Below are 26,665 nucleotides of genomic sequence, written 5' to 3'. Positions count from 1 at the left end.
ACTTTCTTTAAGCTATGAAGTATGAACCCTTTCAGAGCTTCTGCATTTATTCCCTTCACTGACTACCTTTAGAATGCTTCCAGTCTTGATTCTTAATAAGACTGTAGATGATTCAAGCCTGGCTGAGTATTAATTTATTAATTAAGGCTTCATTTAGGACATCTGCTTAAAATAATTTTTTAATAAAAAATTAATTTTTTTATATTAAAGAACTACTTCAAAAATAGTAAAAATATAATATCAAACAAAACTTAAATCATTAAATTATAAAATTATAAAAATTATAGGAGTTAGCTTTTTTTCTATAATTCGTGATATCATATAAATACAACTAAGCCTAACACATTTGATATGAGATTTTAATTATTTAAAGAGCCATATATTATAAAATATAAATAAATTTATCTTATTTAATATTTTAACTCTACATATACCTCCAATAATATAATAATTTTAAATATGTATATGATATAAAAAATGATACTCATTTAAAAAAAAAGGTAATCATTAAATGAATATTCTGACTATCAATTAGTTATTTGCTAAAAATACAACTAAATAAATTCATAAATATAAATGAATGAATAAGTCAATATTGAATTAAAATTATATTAAAACTTATTCTAATTATTTAAAATATATGCAGCTCATGTTAGACCGTTGGTTAGGAGCTTTGACCTTTCATTTTCATATACAGAATTATTTAGGGAAGTCATGGTCCATTCAGCCAAGTAAAATTGCTTCTAAATGAGACAGACCATGATTCTTTATATAAGCTTAGAGTTCACAGATTCACACAATAGAAGATCAGACAAAGATAGTCATCACAAGATAATTAAAGGACAAATTCAACAGAAGACCAGCAAGAACACTGTATGATACTAACAAGAGCATAAGGCTGTGACTGAAGCAGTTGTCTTCTTCAATCTGCAGTCCAGCTTTGCTCCACGACGCTCCGAACTCTCCTATTGTACTCCCGCTTGTTCTCGCTGAACATGCGAGCTGCCTCCGAGTTCGCCGGAGAGTTCGGATTTGGGTCACAGAGAAGAGACTGTAAAACAAAACAAGTTCTGCTGTCAGCCATTGAAAAAAAGTTTCAGAGATCCAAAAGTTAGGTAGAATGTAAATAGTAGATGTTTGGTTAAGCTTATGTGAAGACAAAGTCAGTTTCACTGACAGATTGATAGTAGGAAACAAACAATATGTCTGACAATGCCAAGCTATTATATTCTCTCAATAATTAAAACAGCTGGAACTGATTCTGCTAGAACTTGTTGAACATAATGGATGTGTAAACGCACATATTTTCTACAACAGTAAATAGATTCTAGATCTGCGAGCAAGCAACAGCAGGTATAGCCATGAATGGATGGTTTTGCTTAGTTTTCAGCCTTAAATGAAATGGAACAAGTTTGTTTCGGTTAAAATTGAACAAAACGACACAGAGAAGAAAATTCAACAGTCAAACAAATCATACCTGCAAATGTGAGGCTTTTCTGTGAACAATTTTCACCATAAGCATATAAATAAGGACTGCATCTGATAATAAACTACGATTGAGCAAACAATCATTTAAGAGGACCACAGAAGCATATATCATCATCATTGGCGTTATCCCAACTTGCTGGGTTTAGCTTTTTGTATCATTATTTTTTCATTCATTCCATAAAGTAAATATTAAAAAATAATAATTAAAAATTAATTGCCTAATTCAACAGAAATACCCAAGTTAAAAAACTTGTCTTGCTGGTATTTTGTGTCATTTTGAATTCTTAGTGTTGTGTTTCTTAGCAATGTTTGACCGAATAAAGATTAGAAAAGATTAGAAAATAGAGAAAACATAAATTTGAACATAAGATTGTTGTATATTAGAAAATTTCTTGCACTAAAATTGATAGAGTTTTATTTCATAGTTTTGCACGAAGATCCATCACACAAATTGATAAATAAAAAATGCATATAGATGCCAAGTTCACATAGAAAATCCAAAAAAAAAAAAAACACAAAAGTTTGGTCCAACTGAAATGATTTCATTATGTGAGCATTAATTACATGAATTTGTTCGACCTTAATTTGAAGATGACAAGATTATAGGAATATGGGGAGCTGGTAGAAGATATAGTAAAGTCGGTATAAGATGAAAGCGAAAGGTCGGTGCAAGCCACACCGACTAGGGGAGGGTTGATTCCTCCCGAACCGACCCAGCCGGCCCCACCTGGGCCGGCACATGTTTACAAAAGGCGGTGTAAACCGCCTCCCTTGGTTTGCCGCCTAGAATTGGGGCCCACACATATTTGATTTAATTAAACAAATTGTATTTTGGGAAGTAGGTGCCTAATTGCCTATTTGATTCAATTGTATTTTGGGAAGGAGGTGCCTAGTTGCTTATTTGATTCAATTGTATTTTGGGAAGGAGGTGCAAGCTTATTTGATTTAATAAAAATAATATATTTTTAGTAAGAGGGGGGCTGTTTAGGGCTAGGATGAAGGATATAAATAGGGATGAGGAGGAATGGGTTAGGGCATGCTTAGATTTGTGTCTTCTTCGAGTCTCTTGGGGTTTTGGGCTTTAGACCTAGCATCTAGAGATTTGGAGAGAACGATCCTCCTCTCGAATAGAGGATCACTTGTATCTTTGCTTATGTTTCTTTGCTTTGAATTTTCAATGAAGTTCTCTTTGGTTTTCTTGTCCGTTTCTTCCCGATCTTGGTTATTATCATTGTTTTGATCAAATTTGTATTAGGGTTGCTTGCGAACTCAAGTAGATCCGATATGATTACTTGCGAACTCAAGTACTTCCTATCAGAAAGGTGTTGGGACGGTTGTGGCTGAGTGACAATAGTCTGACAGTATTGATCGACTGGTCTTAGCTAGAAAACACTTACTGGGTGATGGCGGTCCAATGATGGTACTGGTCGGGCAGTGATGATCCGGAGACAGTGTTCAAGTGGTAACAATCTAACAGTGGTGATCCAATGATGCTGAAAATTTGAAGACAACAATCGAGCGGAGGTGATTTGACAATGGTGGTTTGGCGACGACTGTCGTGTAGCATTGGTTCGAAGGCGACAATCAGACTATGGTCTGACGGTGGTAGTTAGACAGCAGTTCGATGACGGCTGTCGAGCGATGGTTCGATGGAAGTTCTTAGGTGGAGCTCCAAGATTTTTCAAGTATTTTAATAGGAAGTTGATGCATTTTTTCACAAAAATCAACGGATGAAACACGAAAAATTGGGAAGAACACCTCCAAAACAATTTTTATTAAAATATCTATAAAGAGAAGTACAAGATACAATTAGATCTTCAATTGGAGGAGAAGATCCACTCTCCCAAATCCCTAGCCACCGACTAGAACCTAAAAAACCTATGAAAAATCCCCCCTCACCCACACACACACACAAAAGCAACCCCTTTTCCCTAAATAATTCTCTTTCATATTTGAATTCAAATTAGATTTTTTTTACCTAATTAATTCCCTCCCAATTGTAATTAAAACTTCCCTAAACAACCCCCCCCCCCTTTAGTTCCTCCTTTTCTCTAAATAATTCTCTCTTAGATTTTAAATTTAAATTAGATCTCCTGCCCTAAAGAAATCTTTCTCAATTGTAATTAAAAATTTTCTAAGCAATTCCCCTTTAATTAAGAACCTTCCTAAGCATCTACCTCTTTATTAGAAAACTTCCTAATTCCCTCCCAATCAAATCGGCCAGTCCATCAATACTCCCCTCTCAAAGAGTCATCTTGTGCTCAAGGTGGAACGAAGGAAATTGCTGCTGAGGCACTTGACTAATACCACTAGACTAAAAAATGGACTCGCACTGAGTCGAATGATCCCTACCTCCAGCATCTCCCTTATCAATCTCTCAATTTCATCCTTCTAGATTTGAGCATAATGATATGGACAAATATTGATAGTTGAGACTACTTCCTTCAAAATGATAGCATGCTCGTGTTCCCGAGGAGGAGGCAACCCCTGAAATGGTTGAAACATCTCTCGATACTAATGTAGGAGTGGTTGAACCATGTATGATGTTTCCATCTTCTTCGTCTTCCAAACTCTACAGCTCCCCTAAAAATCACTCCTTCACCATTTCCCCTTTTTGGAAGTGGCTCCAAAATCAACTTCATATCATCTTTTAATGCAACCAGTAATGTTGAGCTGGGAGGAACCAGATTCTCCATAGGTGAGGTAATTGAATTCTTGCTCACTTGAGATTGAGAAACTTCATAGGCTTCGGAATCTTGCCCGGTATAAGCAAGATTTATTAAACAAAACTTTGCATCAGATTTAGCTACTCTAGCAAATTTGTTCATGCTTTGTTGACAATTCTGTTTGACAGGAATTGAATGTCATTGATATTGATATTGTCCTTTGACGTGAAGATCCAACAGCTTCTTTATCATTCCTTCTAGGTTGGAAAACTTTTCCTCAATTGATGACATTCTGTCCTTAAACACCAATTTGAGTTAGCCGACATTTTCTTTAAGACGCTTTTCCAAGGCATCAACTTTCATTGCCGCCATACGTCCCAAAAAAGTGCTTTGATATCAATTTGATGGGAAGTGAATGCACTTTTCACAAAAATTGGCGGATGAAACACAAAAATTTGGGAAGAACACCCCAAAACAATTTTTATTGATAGAACTATAAAGAGGAATACAAGATACAATTGGATCTTAAATTGATATTGTCCTTTGACGTGAAGATCCAACATCTTCAATTGGAGGTGCATGCTTTTTACTGATGATATCTTCTTGTTGATAAGATCAAAGAGGGATTTGATGAAAAACTTGAATTATGGATGTCAACCTTAGAGTGATCTAAAGGTTTTTGCTTGAATAGATTTAAAATCGAATATATGGAGTATATTTTAGTAGTAATAGATCAAGTAATGGGATTGTGACATTAGATGATCAAGTCATTAAAAAATATATATATTTTACACATCTCAAGCCTATCGTTCAAAAAGATAGTGAAATAGATGCAATTATTGTTAGCATAATTCAAGTTGGATGGTTGAAGTGGTGGAAAGCAACGAACCTCATGTGTGATAGAGAAGTGCTCGTCAAACTTAAGATAAAATTTTATAAGATGGTGGTGATACCTATAATGCTCTATGGCGCATAATGTTGGCCATTAAAAGAAAAGCATAAAATTAAGCTAAGTGTTGCATAGATGATGATACTCAGGTGGATGAGTGGCTTTATAGAATGTGAAATGATTACATTGATGAAAAGGTTAGAGTAGCTCTAGTAGTATATAATATTAGAGAGAATCGCATTAGATGGTTTGTTCATATAAAAAGTAGGATTTTTTATGACTCGATTAGGAGAGTTGATGTATTAGATTTGGCCTATGTTAAGAAAGGTAGAGATAGACATAAAAAAGGCTTGGTTAAAAAGTATTAGAAATGACATTTTTATTATTATTTTTAAACGACGTTTTTTTATTAGATAATTTGACTCTTAAATAGGGCTCCAAATGAACCTAGCGTTAAACAAACTACTCGTGGCTCGACCCGCCAACAGTTTGTACATAATCATTTATTTAAATAATCAAATAAGTTTGAATAATTTTAAAAATATTGATGCAATCAAGGATTATCATTTTATATTTTGTAATTTATTTATTATGTTTTGGATGTTATGTAATTTTGGACTACGTTTTTTTATGTGCCCTATGATGAAAATCAACCCATGATCATACTTGATTTTCGTGCTCTTTGATATTTTCTCTCCTTTGGCTTTCCACTCATGTTGAATTTGTTTAATTACCTCCTTGATGGCTAAGTGGGCATTTAATATTGGGCTATTTTTTCCTTAATAGGATTGGCCCATGTCTTCCCATGTTGGTTGGTTGTTCCCCATGCTGAATTCAAATTCAATGTTGGCTTATTTCAATGTAGATTTCGATTTTCCCTTTTCTGGGAATTTCTACAGTTGGTTTCCCATGCAAATTTTCCCTGGGCGTTGGTTTCCTGCTGTTGGTCATTCCCCTTCCCTCTTTACTATTTCCAAAGTCTTGTGTTTTATCTTCTCAAGGTGGCTTCTATTGATTAAGGGTGACACATTTATGCAGATATTTGGACTTTTTCTCATATATATATATATTATAAAGGGGTTGTTTTTGGCTGAGATCTAATCCAAACCTGAGGGTTTTCTTTCTAGCTTGAGATTTATCTTCTTCCTACACCTATTTCTATTTCTCAATCTTCCATCTATTTCTTCTCTCCACGGTTACCCTTCCACTTGTATTTGTCTTCTCTAAAATATTGTGAGTATAAGGTGTTGTTGAGCCCGTTTGTTGGTATTTGCCGGAGGAGTTACAACTTGAGCTGGATCAAAATTCTGTGGCAACCACTGGTTTGATTTTTCCTTTGAGCACCATTCTCTAATTTTCAGATTTGTATGTGAGGTGACCTTTCTAGGATGTTCTAAGGGTCTTATTTTATGTTTTAGTTTGTTTCTTTCAAGGTTTCCTAATCATTTACTTATATATGTTTACTATTAGGTTTACTTCAATTGTTGATGATTTATGTTTTATTGAAAGGAAGTGTCTTGTTCTATTCCTTGTGTTCTGTTACTTGGCTATAGAACGTAGGTTACATCAAATACTCAACAGTTAAATAAATAGTCTTGAACAAATATGTGTTAGACTTGTTTATATTCATGAACAATATCAACTAAAGCCCGTGAACAAGCTCTATCAGAAACTCGATTAATATTTCATAAATAATTTATGAATGAGCTCGTTAAGAATCAATTTAGTCTTGCTATAAATCTTTATTTGGTCTATTTTTTTATAACTTCTTATTTTATTATAATAAATGATTTTTATTTAATAATAAAATAATTTCATTTTTTATATTTCTCTCTTTCAATAGAATGATTTTGTTCATAAACTAGAAGTATTTGTTCATGTTTAGTAATTTTTTGTTTAAAGTTTTTATAAACTAGCTTCTTTATAATAAAATTATTTTCTAAACTAGTTTATTCGTGAATATGCTAGTTTGGTTGCTCAAAAATACTTATTAAATATGTTCATGAAAGATTTCTTTTGGTAGATAAAAAATAAACCGAGTTTGAACACAAACAAAAAAGCTCGAATTGAGCTTGAATCAAACTTAAACAAGCTGATAATAAACAAGTTTAAACATGAACAAACACCTACTCGGCCTAGCTCGGTTTGTTTGCAGCCCTACTCTTAATATGACACAATGGAGAAAAACGATTCATATTATTGACCCTACATAGTGGGATAAAGGCTTGATGTTGTTATTAAGGTTGTATCAAGGATCTACATCACTCCTTTCCTAGCATTAATATCATCCAACAATGTAGAGATAAACATCAATAGTTTGATTCAAAGTTTTCAACATCAGCTACTCCATTCATGCAATTATGTTACACACATTAGTTAGGTATGATACCAACTTAATGGCTTTCAGTATGATACAGTTTAAAGTTTTTTTTAGACAAAACGATAACACAAATTATTTCACTCTTTCTAGAGCTATAAATGAATGATAAAAAGCATACCTGAATAGAAGTCAATATAGCTGCAACATCATAAATTGGACTCCACTGATTTTGTAAGATGTCTAAGCAAATGCTCCCATCTGCATATACTATTATATAGCCACCCCAAATTCTGTCAGCTTGAATAAGTAATCTTAAAATAAATACTCTGTTGATGCATTGCATACATAAGAAACCAATATTGAATAAGAACTCACTGAATTACCTTAACATCATAATTTTGCCTTTCAATAGCAACTTATCGATTATTATGATTATAATTCAACAAGAGAATGTAAAAAGCAATCAAGTTGAAAAATACATAGCTTATATTTGAAACTTCAAACCACCACTTACTGTTTGGATGAAACATCCTCGAAACGAAACGGACAGTTGGAGGTTTGTTTGGATAATCCTCTGCGAACTGTAGCGTAAGCTTAAACGTGCCTGATACAAAAAAGTTTGCCTGTAACATCAAACCAAACAACAAAAGGAAGCAGGAAAAAAACCCTTGCACTGAAATTTTTGTAGTCTCCACAATCATTCATCATTGTTAACAGCTCTAATAAGCTGAATCTGGATTAAGTGCCAGATTCATACTCAACTGATTACAATTTCCTAACTGAATCACCATTTCTAACACAGAGCTTAAATCCATATTAATGGCCAAGGAAGAAGACATAGGTTAGATGTTTAGTAAGATAAGGCCATCAAAAACCTTTGTCACATCAACTACTTAATTGACCTCATAGATTCTCTAACTCACTTCAACTAACATAAACAACGATAGATAAAAAGAAGCTTCTGATCCAATCCACGAACAGAAAGAAGACTCCAAAACAAAGTAGCCTACAAATCTTTCAGAATAAGCAGATTATAATCAAGGCATCGATACTCCAGAAGCTATTGTTATGAAGATAATAACTCAAACATCCATTAAACTCGTTTGCTCCAAACCTGTAATTACTCACAGAATTGAAGAAGTCACAACCTCCAGCAATTGTAACAATAAACAACAAATCATCATTTGTCTAAATCAAATCTTAGGATATCAAGCTCCAAATCAACAAGTTATCGGACATAAAAATTTCAATTTTCTGCATCAGAAACAGTATGGAGGGGCTTTGTATGTGACCAAAAGAAAAGGGCTACAGTGGGACAGAAGGAATTCATTGATCACTAACCTCCATCCCATGGGGTATCATCAGGCCTGCAAATAGAATCCAGAAACAGAAATAATAGATTTTAAAAACCAGATATAGAAAGAAGATAGAGACGAGACGAAGCCAGAGACCTACCCAAAGATCACAGCGTTCCAGAACATGATATTGTTGTCAAGGGGAGCACCGCTGATCCCCGCCGGCGGATCTTGCTGAAGCCTCTTGAAATCCCTCATCAGCCGCTTCCTCGCCGGCGTCGACATCTTTTCCCCCTTCCTCGGCGCGGGAGTCGGAAAGATTGGAGCTTTCTTGGATCTCCCCCGACCCGCGAGGAAAGAGGGAAAGTTGTAGCCGCTGAGAGAGAGAGAGAGAGAGAGAGAGAGAGAGAGAGAGAGAGGAGAGGGGTACGTCCTCAACTTATTCACACTTAAATACTAAGTAGTAAAAAAATAATAATTAGCTTGTTTTATTTTAACGTTTGATTATTAATCGTTTCAAAATAATAAAATTTGTTATATTCCTAATTTTAATGATATTTTGATTAAATGCATGTTGGTAAACAATATTTTAAACGCTTTTAATATATATAATATAATTCTTAGCCAACTATTTATTTTGTAAATCATCATATATTCATATGATAAGCTCATATTCTATTAATAATAATAATATGAATTTAATTATTATATATGATATATCATCGAAAAGAGTATTTTGATGGGGCACAAATCTCGAGGCAAATCAATTTGAAAACTTCATAAATTAAATCTGGGACCATTTGAATTCTGGTTTTAGCAAATGTACAATCAAATTGAAAGAACCCAACGACATAAAATCTGACTCAATTCAAGCACAAATGAGTCAAAATAAAAGATTGGAAGCACATTTAGAAGGTTCAAATCATACTTTGAATGACTAAACGGTTTCGAAACATGACATGATTATAGTTGAATCAAGCGGTTCAACGAGATGCATCCAACGAGCCAAAATTTTCAGATTCTGATATCATTAATACATTCAAATTCCTTGTAAACATATGAATCATATATTCATATGATAAGCTCATATTCTGATATTCTATTAATAATATAATGATAATAATATGAATTTAATTATTAATCTGATATATCATAAAAAAAATTATTTTGATCGGGCACAAATCTCGAGGCAAAATCAATTTGAAAACTTCATAAATTAAATCTGAGATCATTTGAACTCCGATTTTAGCGAACTTAGAGTCAAACTAAAAGTTTCATATATAAATACAAACCTAACGACATCAAATTAAACACAATCTAAGCTCAACTGAGTCCAAATCAAAGATTGGAAGCACAGTTGGAAGGTTCAAATCATACTTAATTGGATGACCAAACGGTTTCCAAACATGACATGATTATAGTTGAATCGAGCGGCTCGACGAGATGAACCCAACAAGGCCGGATTGTCAGATCTCATGATATCATGAAGACATTCAAATTTCCTATATACAGTTCATGATTAAGAGGATCAACATCAGCCGTCCCAAAGACCCAAACTAAGCCTTAACTTACGTCTTTTTTTTGTTTCCATAATTTATCATTCCCCTATTGTTTTGATAAATTCTAACAAGAAGATCCCATTAATGCGATTGTTCTTTGGGCTGAAAGATCCCATCGCTGAAAGCTTCTGGATGCTTATCAGTGCTGTCTTCCACCTCTTCTCCATCATCCTCGTCGATTGTCTGTGAAAGCTGCAACAGCTCGAGACTCTGAGAATCACAGAAGTCTAAGCCTGAAGAAGGGAAGTTACTAAAGTTTAAGTTATTGGAAACTGAAGAGTTAGAGTAAGCTGGTTGAACTGTCATCAGTTGCTGCTGTGTTTGCGAGTGATGAAAGGCTTCGGCGGCCGCCAGCCGGCTGTTTATCAGCTGCGACTGAACGATAGAGAGCTCAGATTGAAGTTGTAAAACCTTGCATGACAGAAAGAAATATATAAATTTATAAGAAGGTGAAATGAAATTTGAACAGTTTGTTTAATTGTACTGAAACAAATTAAATAAGAAGGAACTGAAAGGAGAATTTTTGTTGTTTACTTGTTGAAGTTCTGATATTTTCTCTTTGTTTATAGCAGGGCTGGATTATGTGAACAAATGTGTGAGATTTGTGAAGTTGATAGATTTTTGGTCATGCTTGGTGTATGGATTGATTATTTATTGATTCAGTTAGGACATCTCCAAGACTCCAACTGAATAATTTATTTTTTACTTAAAATTTTAGTAACAGTCATATCAAACAAACTTTGTTGCTAATACCAAAAAAAAAAACTCTACGGATCTTCTTTCTCAACTTTATTCCTAACCACCATTTTTTAACAAAAATAGCTGTTTTCTATTACTAGTGTAACGTCAATATTAGATTCGCATTATTTATATGCAAGATAAAAAACAAAAATATGTTTTCATTTGACGTTTGGGTGAATGCTCACAGGAGCTACAAACAGCTGAATGACATTGGATCGTATTGGGCTAAAAAATCTATATTTTTTCGCAGTTGTTGTTAGGGGCGATATAAAATCTATCACGTTGGTACTTAAACCGTTGTGGAATGTCGTTGCAACGTATTGCAATTACAGCAAGGATATAGCTATTTTTAAATCGCTGCAAAGAAAATTGTGACGATTATAACTGCCAGGATAAATAAAAATTTGTTCCTGCGAAGGCCTTTTTTTTATAGTGGGAGCTACCCTTAGAAAACAAAAGCAAGTATTTTAGGCTATTGAAAACAAGTAAGAGTTGAAGCAAGATTTGGTGAATTCTGTAAATTCAAATGTGGTAAGTTTTGAGAAGATTACAAATTTTAAAAATTCTTTGCGTAAGAACTATTAAATCTTATTAAGATGATTAACTATTTATTTTTAGAATTCAAGAATTGTGATATCGAGAATTTCTTATTATGAATGATGAGAGAGAGAGAGAGAGACCTGGTGGTGGAGGGCGAGTATGGTGGCGACGCAACCGAGTACAGGATCGCATATCCGAGCCTGCGCCTCGTAGCAGACAGTGACGACGGCGTCGTGGCGGTGGGCCGGCGGCACCAGTTTCAAAAGCTTAGAGACATTGCTGGCGCCAAATACCTTATGCACCGCCGAAAACCTCGCCGGCGCTCCCTGCTCGCTCCCAAAGTGCGCCGCAAAAACACACCCACTAACGCACTTTCGCCGGAGAAACTTGCAAGCTCCGCACGGCGCCTTCACTGATGACGATGAATTTCCCGCCGCCGTCGCCCTCGCCCGTGCCGGCTTCGCCTTCTGCTTGTTGGCGCTGGGGAGCATGGTGTAATCGATCCAACGAGAGCGGTCGCAGAGCTCGTTTGGGTTAAAAGAGAGCCGATCCATGCAGACACCCCACACGCACGCCTCACGTGACACCCTTCCTCTCCTCACCTAAGACCGCCCGCACGTGTGAAACAAAGTATTTTTAAAATATAAATATAATATATAAAAGTATTTTAATCAGGATTATAATGTCCGGCACGTGAGAATCAGAAGTTTTATTGGTGGTTGATAATATAAATAATTAATTTACGTTGTAAATAAATAAAATACGGGGTTTTAGAGTGGCAAAAAGCCAAAAACACAATATTTGTGTTGCCCGTTTCGTATGGGAGAAGAGAAAGCAAGCCCTCATAGCGGTTGTCTTGCCATGCATTCACACATGTGGAGTGTGTCTTGTCAAAATCATGTATTAGACGAACAATTATTACGTCCTCCGAGAGGATGCTTCTTGCATCCTCTCAACCGAACCAAATAAAAATCCGTATTAGACACAGCGTATCTATGTTGATCTGATAGGCTACCAACTAAGAGGTCTTAGATTCAAATCTTGTTTATGCGATGTGTGTATGACTCTACCTTAATTGGCCTAAATGTCCAAGAAAAAATTCATGCATTACATAGTTAGTATTATTTTTTGAAATTTTTATATACTAAATACTATTTTTACATTAATGCACTTGCACCGTCATTATTTTAAAAGGATTTTTACATATATAATACCTAAAATTATAAAAAATACATGTCCAACATCCAAACTATCATATTTACTTATATACCACGTAAAACTCCTGTTTTCATCTATTCTCTCACGTCGTTTAAGCCCCGTGTAAAAAGCCTTATCCGTGCGTCGTCTTCCCTTCGGTCGCGAGAGAGTGTCTTCGATCGCCGTCCAAATCCTTGCCTTCTCCATAACGTGTCGTCTTCCATTCGGTCGCGAGAGAGTGTCCTCGTCGTCCAAACCCTTGCCTTCTCGGTCGTGTTGGAAGGTTTCGCACACGCCGCATCTTCCGTTGGCCTCGCATCTTCTCTGTCGCGTTTGAAGATCGATCTGCATGTTTTGCTTTTCGTGTTTTCCATTTAGTGAATGAAGGATGGTTTTGATTTTTTTTTTTTTTTTTTCACAATATGAATGTCTTAGTTGTTGTTTGCTCTTCTTCTTCTCCAATCCAACCACACTTCGCCTTCTCCACGGCTCACCTACAGGAAAACTAAAACCATCCAAAGATGAGGGAGTCCTTCAGGAAGTTGGAAGCCTGTCAGGAATTTGGAAGCCCTTCAGGAATAGAAAAGAGTAGTGCAAATGTTTAACTGATCGAAACTCTATGGTAGAATTTGGATATAGGCCGGTAGAAATTCTTGTAAAATAAAATTGAATTTTATTCGTTATTACAAATATTTGATAACACATAGAGCTAGCATTAAAAAAAAAAAAAAAAAAAAAAAAAAAAAAAAAAAAAAACTTCAAAATTTCCCTATTCCAAAGACACATAGCTATCAATCCAAAATACTGCACCATCATACGAAACAAAACTAAACTGAAACTAAACTACTGCACCATCAAAACTAAACTATTGCGCCATCTGTTATCAACCCAATCGAGAACACTTCAACTCAATTTTTTAGCAACAACAAATTGATTTCGTCTCTTTTGAAGCTTTAAGGTTTTCTGACTTCCACCCACATACTTCATTTTTGAGCTTGACCCTCAACCTCATTTCAATATCCACCAATTTTGAGAACAATGGAAAATGACTTGAATCCATTTCTATGTGTGCATATAATTAATGATTTAAATGTGAAAAAGTGAATCAAAATGAGTTAGCCAAAGTGAACAAAACGAATCAAAATGAGAGAAGTTCTTGTGGGAGCATTGATCGGTTGGTATAGAATATGGTATAGAGCACAGGTAATGATGATGAAATAATCCAAACAAATTAACCACTTCCACTTTGAAGAAATAACGAATAACCCAAGGGCAAGGGAATGGGAGGGCAGAAGAAAGAGTATCACGACAAGGCGGAGCTTTCACGCGGGAAGAAGGTAACACTATCTGCTCGAGCGAATAAGAGGCCACAGTTGTCGGAGAAGCTTTTGCATGTTAGTTATGTAAAAATACCTATTTTAAAATACTCATCTAAATTTTATTTGGAAGTAATTAGGAATCATTTTGGGTTTATTTGTGATCAACTTTATTTATTATTTACTATTTTTTAAAATAGATTTGTTTAGTGTTGTTGCATCATGGGATATTCACGGCGATAGAAAAATATAAAATTAAATGTCTTAGCTTTATACGAAGATCCATCACACACTCATATAAAAGAGAGGGTGTAACATTCATAAGAGACATCAGAATTTTTATGCACATATCTCTAAAAAGGGAAAAAAATCATAGGATCTCGCCTAGTTTGAATGAATGAACTAGTGTTTGCAGTCAATTACAAATGAGGCCCTTCCTTGGGGGGCATGACTTAGTTTGATGTAGCAAATATTGAGTGCATTACATGACAGGAATTAGAACAAATCAATATTGACATGTTCGTTTAGTCGGCAAGATCATAGTCAGCGGGTGATGGAGGTTGAAAAGACTGTAATCGGGTGATGGTGGTCGGAAGGATCATAGTCGATCGACGGGCAATGAAGGTCGGAAAGTCTGTAATCTACGAGCGATTGTGGTTAGAAAGACCATTACTAGCGATGGAGTTCAGAAGAACAGCAGTCGACGGGCAACAGTGGCCGGGCAAAACAACCGTTGTCTATGGTCAGGTGGAATTCTAACATTAGTCGGTGGTCAGACATAAGTCCGACATCAATTGGTGGCCGAACAAAAGTTCGGTGATAGTTCAGCGGTGGTCGATGGTCCGATAATGGCTAGGAGGAGTGAGGTGGCAAAAGAACTCTAGTTTCTCTCTCTTCATGCTCTTCCTCGCTTTCCTCCCATTTTCATGAGGAACCAGGGTTCCCATTTTTCATAAGGAATGAGGGATCTATATATAGTTCGTTGAGAGTGAGATGACCAGTAAATATGAGGGAAATCAAAGGTATGCTTAGAATGGTTTGAATGGATGACCGATATTGATCCCCTTGATTGTGAACCATTTGCTCGGAATTTGAATGTCTTAATGATATTAGAATTTGGCGATCTTAGGCTTGTTGGATTTGTTTCGTCGAGCCGCTTGATTCGACTATAAGCATGTCGTGTTTGGAAACCGTTTTGTCATCTAATTTATAGTTTGAACCTTTTAAATACGTGCAGGTCTTTGATTTAGACTCATTTGGGATCATATTAAGTCAAATTTGGTGTGATTAGGTTTGGCTTTTTGAGATGATCAGTTCGACTGTAAGTTTGTTGAAATTAGAGTTTGAATGCTCCCATATTTAATTTTGGAAGCTTTCAACACAATTTTGCCTCAAGATTAGTGCCCAATCAAGATAATTTTTTTGATGATATATCAAGTGTATTTTAATTATTTTTATAATATTTTTTTAAAAATAAATCATGTTATTTTAATAACACTCCAGATACTAAGTATTTGAGATTTTCTAAAAATGATTATCACCATCAGCCATTGATACTATGTGCTATAATAACCACCACTATAATCGTTTAAATAGATTATTCAATAAAAATAAAAATAATATGCTTTTTAGATATCAAAATATATTTTATTTTATGTTAGAATATAATGAAAAAAAAAAAAGACCCAAACAACCTGTGTTTTTTTTTATTTTTATTTTTTCATGTTTTCACATAAAATAAAAGATATTTATATCTTAAAAACATGTTATTTTATTGAATATTAAATAAGTTTATTGAAATTATGGTGGCGGTGGTCCCCGACAAGGCAACAACAATAATTATTTTGGTAGTGACCATAATTTTATGATAATATTTATTTTTAAAAATTAAAAAAAAGAAGCTCAAACTTATTTTGACCATTTAAAAAATAAATTGATTTTTTTAAAATCAAAATAAAAAGTTTTAAAAAAGCACATTTTTTATAAAATAAAAGTGATTCCAAATAAAACCTATACAATTCATTAAGATTTGACCTTTCTTCGATTCTTTTTTGCCTTTGCGCCTAGTCCATATGTATGTGTGTGTGTGAAACATAACTTCGAGCTTAAGAATAATATGAACAACTTATAGTATGATCAAATCAAATCAAAATTTTAGCGTGCTTGGCTTAGCTCGATTGTAACTCTATTTGGTGTCCACAAATATGAACAATCATTACGAAAAACCCTACAATGTCCTACACATAAGTGTGCGAGACAAAGCTATTTTACTGTTTTTTTAAATAATTTTTAATACAAAAATTTCTTAACTAAATTTTTTTTGCTAGCTTTAGAAAGTATGAGAAAAATCAAGGTTTTCAAAATCGCACCGTACTGGCAGGTTCAATTGTGATCATAAAATTTGTCTGTAAGCTACTAAGCTCGATATTTGATTTTCTTTTTTTTACATTATTAAAACTATTGAATTATGAAAGAAACATTATTAGCTTCATATATGTATTATGAATGTGTTATCTTTTTTCTTATCAATTGGTGTAAAGTGTTATAATCTTGTTATAATATTTTGCTTATTTACTTCATATTATGTGCACAATTAGAATGTATTATCGTATTCGAAGAAATTTTTTTATTCATTTTATAATTTTTAATAATATTATTATTTATTATGTCATTCGGTTTGACGAACCGGTATCAACCGATCAAGCTGGGAATCACTACTTCTTTTGATTTGTTGTCCAGTCCAATTTTTAAAACCTGGAGAGAAATTTTACCAAATGAAGTCTTAATCTCAAAATTTGTCAAATAATTTTAAAGCCCATAATTCTCTTTTACCAAAGCGGCGCCAATTCTAAGTTAATGGACTATATTAGGTCCAAAACCTACTTTGGGCCTCCAATTAAGTTGGCTTTTTTCCCCCTTGCGTTTCGTTTAGAATTAAATTACTAGGCATTTTGTATTCTGATTTCAATAAACTTATGGTCTATTAGAATATCTAAATGAAACAAGTCCAATAATATCAAAAATGATATGATCCAGCTCCAAATGAGCTCAAATCTAGTACTTGAGTCTTGAAACATAGTTGAAACCCTCATCATATATTGAAGGACCAAATTATTTCCTAATCTTGCATAATCACAAACAAAGCAAGCTTCTCGAAGAAAATAATTCAACAAGCCCAAGATTTGCCAATTTCAAAGTCATTAATGGACTTGAATACTGAGTCAATTGTCTATGATCAAAGAAAACGTTTTTAGAGATTAATTATATTTATCAAAATGCTAGTTTAGAAAGTTATAAATAAAGCTTTATTCTCAACAGAAAGATGACATTGACCTAACGAAAGCTTAATGATATGAAGGATTTTAAAATATTGTCTACCAATTGATATTGATGATAAACATCAATAATCGTCGTTATCCAACCATCATCACGTGATCATCATAGTTTATTTACCTAATAGTTATAGCATTTTCATCATTTGCTGATCGTTATCACAAAACAATTGTTGTCCTATCACTATCACTTCACTACATCATCTAATCACAGTCATTCAACCATGAAAGTCGGAGGATGATCACCTGCACAATTTTTCCAACAACCTATTCTACAATCATAACATACCATATTAGTTGTCACAATTTTACCATTTCCCCCTTTTAAAAATTTTCAAGTAAAATTTTTTTATATCTTGCAAAAATTTTTCGTGGGCTCCACATTGTTGAATTATAATTAAACTGTTTTCCCCCAATCTTCATCCACCGTCATTTTCAGTGTCATCATACACCAACAAATCATTTGAGTGATGGGCCACTGACACAATCATATATGAATTTATTCAATAGATTATAGACAATCATTTAGAGAAAAAAATAAAATATATATTAAAAAAAGAACATATAAAAATTACAATAAATTATTATAATTAAACCATTTTTTAAAATAAAATGATAAAAAGAGTCAGAAATTACAAGAAAATTTATAATGAATAATTTGATATAAGATATTGAGATATAATTGATACATCGTCAAAAATTTATGTTGTTCGGGCACGAATCTCGAGACAAAATAAAGTTGGAAACTTTCAAAATTAAAATTGGGAGCATCCGAACTCCGATTTCATCAAACTTACAGTTGAGCTGAACGTCTCAGAAATACGAACCCAACGACACCAAATTTGATTCAATATAGCCCAAATGAGTCTAAATCAAAGACCCGAAGCATATTTAGAAGGTTCAAACCATGCTTTGGATTACCAAACGGTTTTCAAACATAACATGCTTATAATCGAATCAAGCGGCTCGACGAGACGTATCTAACGAGCTCAAGATCACAGAATTCCAACATCATCAATGTCTTCAAATAGCTAGCAAACGGTCTACGATCAATGGATTCAATATAAGCCGTTCATCTAAACCACTCCAACTTGCCCATGATCCTCCACCTATTTACGGTCCATGCCACTCACAAAAATCTATAAATAGAGCTGCCTCTACTCTTGGAGAGGGGACCCTGAAGCCTAAGGAATCAAGAGAGAGATCGGAGATCGTTCTTGCCTCATTGCCTTCTCGACCACCGCCTGAGTTCTGACAGACCACCGTCGGACCACCAGACGCCCTGTGCTCCGCCGGGCCATCACCTGACACCCGGAGTTCTGCTAGACGACCACCTGATGCCCGGAGTTCTGCCAGACGACCACCTCAGGCCCAGAGTTCTACCAGACCACCACCTGAAGCATGGAGTTCTGTCAGACCACCACCTAAAGCCTGAAGTTCTGTAAGACCATCACTTGACACTCGGAATTCTGTCGTACAATTGATACTCATATTCTGATCGCCCTTGGAGGCAAGTCAGTCAATTGTAACCAATTCAAGTTCTTGTGGAATCATTTTCAACTGGGTCAGGCCCCGTTGTTTTTCCCTTTTTACAGGGCTTTCCACGTAAAAATCTTGTGTTCTCTATGTGTGAGTTGGATATCCGTGCAACGCTAAGATGTAGTATTCTAACTCTATCGCCGCATATATTCTAGCCCATAACAATAATATTTAAATGTTTTTAATAACTTATTACATAAATTCACAAGCACTAATATACTTAATGTTTATTTTATATTAATATTTTTTAGATGAGTTGACATGCAAACTTATGGGTTGAGTCAAGACCAGCTCAAACTTGACTTATTAGTTTATCGAGTTTGGCTCACAAGCTAGCCGAGCTTGAAATCGGCTCATGAGTCGTTTTGGCTCACTTACACCCCCTCGCACATTTTTTTTATTAAAAAAATTATTTTAATAGGCTAAAATTAGAGCCACATGCAATTTATCAAAATTATAATTAATTATTTCTTCAAACAGCCTCTCAACAATAATTAATGAAGACCCATATGAGAAAATTACAAATTTTTTAATATATTTCAGTTTTATACACTCAAGATAACATTATTTGTCGGCGTATAATAATAATAATAATAATAATAATAATAATAAGCTTGACCCTGAACTTCAGGATTCAATTGAAGATTTTGTTTCCTCCTGGTGTTTTTTTATTGTAGTGTTTAGAGTGCAATCACACTAATTATAAATTTGAATACGATAACTTAGGCTTCGTTTGGGACGACTTTTTTATTGTTTTCTAAAACGGAGTTTTAGTACAAAAATAAAAAATTTTGTACTAAAACTCCGTTTTAGAAAGCAATAAAAAAGCCGTCCCAAACGAACCCTTAGTCTTCGTTTGGGACGGCTTTTTTATTGCTTTCTAAAACGGAGTTTTAATACAAAAATAAAAAAATTTGTACTAAAACTCCGTTTTAAAAAGCAATAAAAAAGCCGTCCCAAACGAGGCCTTAGAGTGAAATCACAACATTTATGACAATATAAATTTGATACATTATAGTACAATAATATTAATTATATCACAAGAGAGTATACATTTTAGGGTATAGTAAGGTATAATCGTAGCAGGTATAACATAATATATTATAAGATTTAATTAGGTTTCATTTGGGACAGCTTACTGCTTCTAAAAAAAAATTGTTTTAATAAGCAATAAAAAAGCTCTCACAAACAAAGTCTAAGATTTCATTTGGGACAACTTTCTTAAGAAGATTTTGGTTTTGCTTGGTATAGTTTTTGCACTTTTTATTTTTCAGTCAGTAAAAGTTTTTTGTTTGGCTATTTTTTTTCATCAAAAAAATTATTTTCTCTATAACAATTTTAAAATCATCTTTACGAAAAGCTACGACCGTCTCAAAAGAAACCATTGAGTGAAGAAAATAATAAAATGATAATTTAAAAAATTTCAATTAAAAATTGGCCCTAATTTCCTATTTTCCTGTCAACGTTTTAGTCATTTTAATATACGCGCGTGCATGTTGCTCTTCTCGTGTTTCATATTTGTTTGGTAGTTTATTATTTGTGAGAAAAAAGCCAAATTAATGCTATATGAAGCCTAACAGTGTAAGAGATGGCGATGGGATCCTTATCCGACAACTCAATCTATTTCTTTTTTTGGAATGTGAATGCAATCTATTTCTAGTAATTTTTGTTCATGGATGACTCATGAGCATGTCACTTGCTATCGGTGGGCCCCACATGAATAATATTACAGGTCAGCCACTATCGGAGGGCCCCACTTGAATAATATTACAGGTCCACTACTATAGGTGGGCCTCATGTGAATAATATTCGAGAATGATTCCATCATGATTCAAACAAGATTCAAAATTAAGATTCTAACATTATTCGAACAAGATTTGATCATGGATGAAATAAGCTTCAAACATTGCTCAATAATTATTTGAATATAATAGAAATTGGCCCGAACCAATTAGGCAAACGGGTCAGAAATCTAGATTGGACCCGACCCTACTCGCCCCTGACTCAGTTTGACCATACCTGACCAGCTAACCCTCGTGGCCGGCATGGATGATGGCAAGTCAGTGACCACGTGGACGAGCTGGGAGTGCGCGCGCAAGGCCGTGGGGGCGAGGCCACGATTCATGAGCAGGCGAGGATAGGTACGAGCAGAGGCTCAAAATAGATAAGTCATATCGCCAGCCAAAATAAATCAAACATTGTAGCCATGAGGATAACATCAACAAATTAAGAAGATATTTCATGATTAAAGCATAACTAAAATTAATTAATGAGATAAGAGTTTGCTTATTATGACAAATTTTGCTTAACATTTGTTTTTAGTGTCATATCTTATCATAACAATACATAAAATATTGTCATTATTATTGTGTACTAAGCTTTTTTCCTTATAAAATGAATGTAAGTTTTTCCATATGAAGTTACTTGTAACTTATGCTTTATCTTTTTTTTCTGTTGCTGACAATGTACATTTGCATTTTTTCTTGTTTAATTCTGGCCAGCCAATATCAACAATGACATTTAGAAAGGGAATTTTTAAGTGATTTACAATCATAACACAAAACATTAACATATATTACAAATTTAGTACCAAAATAAATTTTGAAATAAAATAGAATAAAATAATATCCAGTTATAATTCCCATCATCACATCATCATGATGTCGGTGGTTCTGATACCTTTCACTCACCAGGATCATCCTTGTGATCTCTTTGTCATCTCACATCTATTTTTTTTGAGACATTTAGGCCATTTAAAGCAAACATACACACACAACGCATACATACACATGGACTCGAACCCTAGACCTCTTAGTTGGAAGCCTTAGCTCTCAACCAATAGGGCAAAAAGAGTTGTGTTATCACATCTATTTTTCTTATTCTCCTAGTGACAAATAAGCTAAGAAATTACATTAGAGCTGTGTGACGATATAGAAACTTGAAGTCTTTGTTGGCAGGGCAACAACGAACCTACTGATAGAGAGATTCGGAGGAGCTTGCTTGGTGAGTTTGATAATTCAACGAAGTATTTGATGAAGTAAATTATAAAGTTTATATGTTAAATATATAGAAATTATCATTTTAAATGCAATTCATGCAAATTATTCATTTTTTATTATGCTATAATATAGAAAGAGTACAATATTTTGAAGATAAACATTTAAAAAATCATTTAGAGAGCACCAAATGGTTACTATATAAATCAGCCATGACATTACTTAACTATTCATTTGACAAAAGTGTACTAAAACAAGTAATAAGACACAACAAAAAGTGTAGCTTCCCTTTCAAGATAAGAAAAAAATACAGACACCATTGAGTATGGAGACTTGAGAACTAAGTTCATCTCTTATTCTTAAAGGGCGGGGAACATTTATTTTATATTTCATTTGTATTTCACAGATAAATGAATCAAAAGTTATAATTGATATATCATAAAAAAATATCTTCATTGGGCACGAATCTCAAGGGAAAATCAAGTTGGAAGTTTTAGAAATTAAATTTGAGGCTATCTAAACTCCGATTTCAACGAACTTATAGTCAAACTGAATGTCTCTTAAAATATTAACCTAACAACACCAAAATCAACCCAATCCTAGCTCAAATGGGTCCAAATCAAAGATCCAAATCACATTTGGAAGGTTCAATCCATAATTTGGATTACCAAACATTTTCTAAACTTAACATGCTTATAGTCGAATCGAGCGGCTCGACGAGACGAATCCAATGAGCCCAAGATCGCCAATTTATGTAGTCATTAAGACATTCAAATGCCCAATAAATTATCTACGATCAAGGGCTTCAACATCGTCTGTCCATCCAAACCACTCACAATCTACTCTTTGATCAACCTCCTATTTACTGATCATGCCACTCTCCAAAAATTATAAATAGATCCCTCATTCCTCATGGAAAGGGACCCCGAAGCAAGGAGGGAAAGAATAGAGGAGAGGAATAGATATCTCTTTCCATAAAGTTCCTCCTCAACCACCTCATGGCTACCGACCGACGATGGACTTCCACTAATTGCCGGACTTCTACCTAACGCATTACTTCCGCCCATCGCCGGACATCTGCTTGCTGTTGGACTTCTGCCAATTGCCGGACTTTCGTAGGACTTCAACTAGACGCCAGACTTCTGCTCGTTGTCGGACTTCTGCTCGTCACCATGCATACTTTTGCCGGACTTCCATCCGTTGTCGGACTTCCGTCCATCGCTTGACTTCTACTCGTTACCGGAATTTCGTCAAATATATCGGACTTCGATCCGTCGCTGGACTTCTGCCCGTCTCCGGACTTTCGCCCAAACTTCTACCCGACGTCGGACTTACGCTCGTCATCGGACTTGTACCAGTCGCTGGACTTTTGTCGGACTTCTACCTGATGCCTGACTTACGCCAGTTGCCAGATTTCTACCCTACGTTAGACTTCTGCCCATTGCCGGACTTTCATCAGGCTTCTACCTAACATCGGACTTCCACCCGTTGCCGAATTTCTATCTGACACCGGATTTCCGCCCATCACCGTCGCCTGACTTTCGTCGGACTTCTACTCGATGTCAAACTTGTGCCGATCACCGGACCTCTATCCATCGCCGAATTTCCACCCATCATCGGGCTTCTGCCTATCATCCTATGTAAAACACCACTGGTGTGGTTTTCGTCCCCTTAGACCCCAAAGACATCATCCTATGTACCCTAAAAGGCTACTGACTACTTATCAAGTATTAAAAATGACAACCAAAACTAACCTCCAACCTCTATGCTTAGATGACTTCGAGTCTTTAACCCATTCTTATGTAGTGAGGAGAAAAACTTGGCTAATAAGGCTTTATGTGACTTCTAATAAGTTTAGCTCACCAATACATTGACATCCCCTACCACCACTAGGGGTTGAGGTCATCCCATGTCATTCTTATCGTTCCACAACAAAGGCCAATCCTCTTATAATAACTATAAAAGATCATTTGTATGTAAAGCAACAGAGCTGGTCAAACCTTCACATTACCTCTAGTCTATTAGAGTTTTCTCATTTACATCCAGCTTTCAACCAACCCTTATAATAAACATGAAAACACTAAAATTTTATTCTGCCCATACTAAGGGTCCGTTTGGGACGGTTTTTTTATTGCTTTCTAAAATGGAGTTTTAGTACAAATTTTTTTATTTTTTACTAAGGCCTCGTTTGATTAGGCTTATTTTTTTCCTTCTCCGTCTGAATAAGTAGAAATTAGTTACTCTAACTGTTTGGAATAAAAGCTTAACCATAATTCCTTTTCGTTAAACTCCATTTTTTCAGTGGTTACAAAATTTATTTTGTTTCTGCTTATTCCGTCACAAAACGGAGTTTCAAAAGCAAAATATCGAATCAAGCCCTACCAACATGACCCCCACCATAAATCTATTATTTGATAAGAAAATAATTTAATTTTCCAACATTAAATTTTTTTTTTTAAGTTGAGTTTGTTTTTTTATAGAAGAATTAATAACGAAATATTGTAAGTATAATAATAAATTAATATGATTTAAATTTTATCTTATTTGTAGTAAAATTATGTTGTATGTTAAAAAATTATGAGTTAAAAATGAAAACTTTTGATATTATAAATTAGTAGATAATTAATTTTTTTTCTTATAAAGTATATATAGGCATTGCTTACTTTTTAAATTTTCATTAAATAATGATGATTTTAATATTTTTAGGTTTATTTTATGATAAATATAATATATAAATAATCAATATGTTAATATTTATTTTTAATTAACTAAAAAAAATTAAAGTTGTAATGATGAAATTTAAAATTTTGATCAAAATATTCTCTCTCACTCAATATTTTTCTATATAATAAATAAATAAATTTTTGTATTGTATCATCTTGAAATAAATCTTATAACTAAAAAAAATTAAAATAATAAAATTGAAGTTTCTGTTGGGCAGATTTCTTTCTGTTTTATTTTTCAAATTGTGATCATAATTTTTTTATGGTTATTATTTTTGTTTTTATATCTGCTTTTTAAAAAATTACTTTTACTATTATTTTTTTTCAAGTATTTTAGTTTGTGAAAAAAAATATTTTTATTATTACAAATAAGTTTATATCGATGCCTACATGAGAACTTGTAAAAGACCTATAAAATCAACATAATTTATCTCAAAAATTATATTTTAAAATATTAATAATTATAATGAATTTTAAAGAATAATTAAGTTTTAGATTAACAAGTTATATATTATATGGATTTAAACAAAATTTAATTAATAACATTTTCATTTTGTGTTAGATTTAAATCAATAAAATTCACCCTCCTTTTATCAATAGAAATTAATAATTTATGTGAGATGTTAATATAAAATAAAGTAAAAGAGCTAGAGAAAATCATTCATTATTACGGATTGCATTTTGACATCAAAATCCTATACTTCCTGTTGCGAGCTAAAATATACGCGGCGATAGAGTTATAATTTTACGTTTTAGCGTTGCACGGATATCCAGCTCACACACAAAAAACACAATATTTTTTAAGTGAAAAACTCTAAAAAAGGGAAAAAACCACGGGGTCTAGCCCAGTTGAAAAGATTTAACTTGAATTTGAGTTGAATACAATGGGCTGACTCGTCCTTGAGGGCGATCAGATTACAAATGTCAACCGTATGGTTGAAGTTTATTATTAAACCCGACGTCACTTTGAAGTTGGGGCATTAGTTAGTAGTCCAACAGTGATTTGACAGAATTCATGCGTCAGTTGATGGTCTAACGAAGTTTTAGGGCCTCAAGTGTTGGCATGACGAAGTTCAGGCCCTTAGACGGTGGTTCGGCGAAGGAGAGTTGTCTCAGGTGGTGTTCTGGCAAAGGTGAGGCCCTAGGTGGTGGTCCGACGAAGGCGAGGGCCTCAGGTAGTAGTCCGGCGAAGGCGAGGGTCTCAGGTGGTGGTCCGACGAAGGCGAGGGCCTCACGTGGTGGTCTGGTGAAGGCGAGGGCCTCAAGTGGAGGTCCGGCGAAGGCGAGGGCCTCAGGTGGCGGTCCGACGAAGGCGAGGGCCTCAGGTGGTGGTCTGAAGAAGGTGAGGTCCTTAGGTGGTGGTCCGGCAAAACTTCGATGGTGGTCCGACGAAACTCTAACGGTGGTCGAGGAGGAGCTTCTTCATTCTCTTCCTTCTATTCTTCATTATCTTATCTTCTTCTCTTCTTATTTGGGTCCCTCTTCAATAGAAATAAGGGGTCTATTTATAGATTTTTGGAGTGGCATGACTCGTAAATATGTGAGAGATCAAGGGTAAATGGGGAGTGGTTGGATGGATGACCGATGTTGAATCCCTTGATCATGGACCGTTTGATGGACATTTGAATGTCTTAGTGATGTTGGATTTTGGGGATCTTGAGCTCGTTGGATACATCTCGTCGAGCCGCTCCATTCGACTATAAGCACGTTATGTTTGAAAATCGTTTGGTAATCTAAATTGTGGTTCAAACCTTCCAACAGCGCTTCTAACTCTTGATTTGGACCCGTTTGGGCTCGGATTGAGATGAATTTGGTGTCGTTGGGTTCATATTCTCGAGACACTCAATTCGACTATCAGTTTGTTGAAATCGAAGTTTGGATGATCCTAATTTTAATTTCAGAAGTTTCAAACTTAATTTTGCATTGAGATTCGTGCCCGATCAAAATAATTTTTTGATGACATATCACTTCCCAAAAAATAACAAACTGCATAATTATTTTTATATGGCTGGGAACAATCGGACGGTAAGTGTACTTACTTTATACATATAATATGTATAAAAT

At 34.5% G+C, this 26,665-nt stretch overlaps 2 protein-coding genes across 2 annotated transcripts; both read right to left on the bottom strand.

The window, feature by feature from the left end:
• Positions 1-737: 737 nt before the first annotated feature.
• On the bottom strand, positions 738-9,076 carry LOC110111676 (ubiquitin-conjugating enzyme E2 2). The gene is made up of 5 exons (XM_020843653.2): positions 8,819-9,076; positions 8,705-8,730; positions 7,878-7,967; positions 7,542-7,630; positions 738-1,051 (listed from the first exon to the last, which is right to left on the bottom strand). The coding sequence occupies exons 1-5, from the start codon at positions 8,941-8,943 to the stop codon at positions 923-925; spliced, it is 459 nt and encodes a 152-aa protein (XP_020699312.1). The 5' UTR covers positions 8,944-9,076; the 3' UTR covers positions 738-922.
• Positions 9,077-10,298: 1,222 nt separating this feature from the next.
• On the bottom strand, positions 10,299-12,052 carry LOC110111680 (LOB domain-containing protein 20). The gene is made up of 2 exons (XM_020843661.1): positions 11,639-12,052; positions 10,299-10,628 (listed from the first exon to the last, which is right to left on the bottom strand). Exons 1-2 carry the CDS (start codon positions 12,050-12,052, stop codon positions 10,299-10,301), a joined length of 744 nt encoding a protein of 247 aa, XP_020699320.1.
• Positions 12,053-26,665: the final 14,613 nt, after the last annotated feature.

The sequence above is a fragment of the Dendrobium catenatum genome, unplaced genomic scaffold, assembly GCF_001605985.2.
Source record: "Dendrobium catenatum unplaced genomic scaffold, ASM160598v2 fragScaff_scaffold_1446, whole genome shotgun sequence".
In the NCBI taxonomy this organism is placed as follows: Eukaryota; Viridiplantae; Streptophyta; class Magnoliopsida; order Asparagales; family Orchidaceae; genus Dendrobium; species Dendrobium catenatum.
Note: the sequence above shows the minus strand (reverse complement) of the source record. Positions and strands in the feature narration are given on the sequence as shown.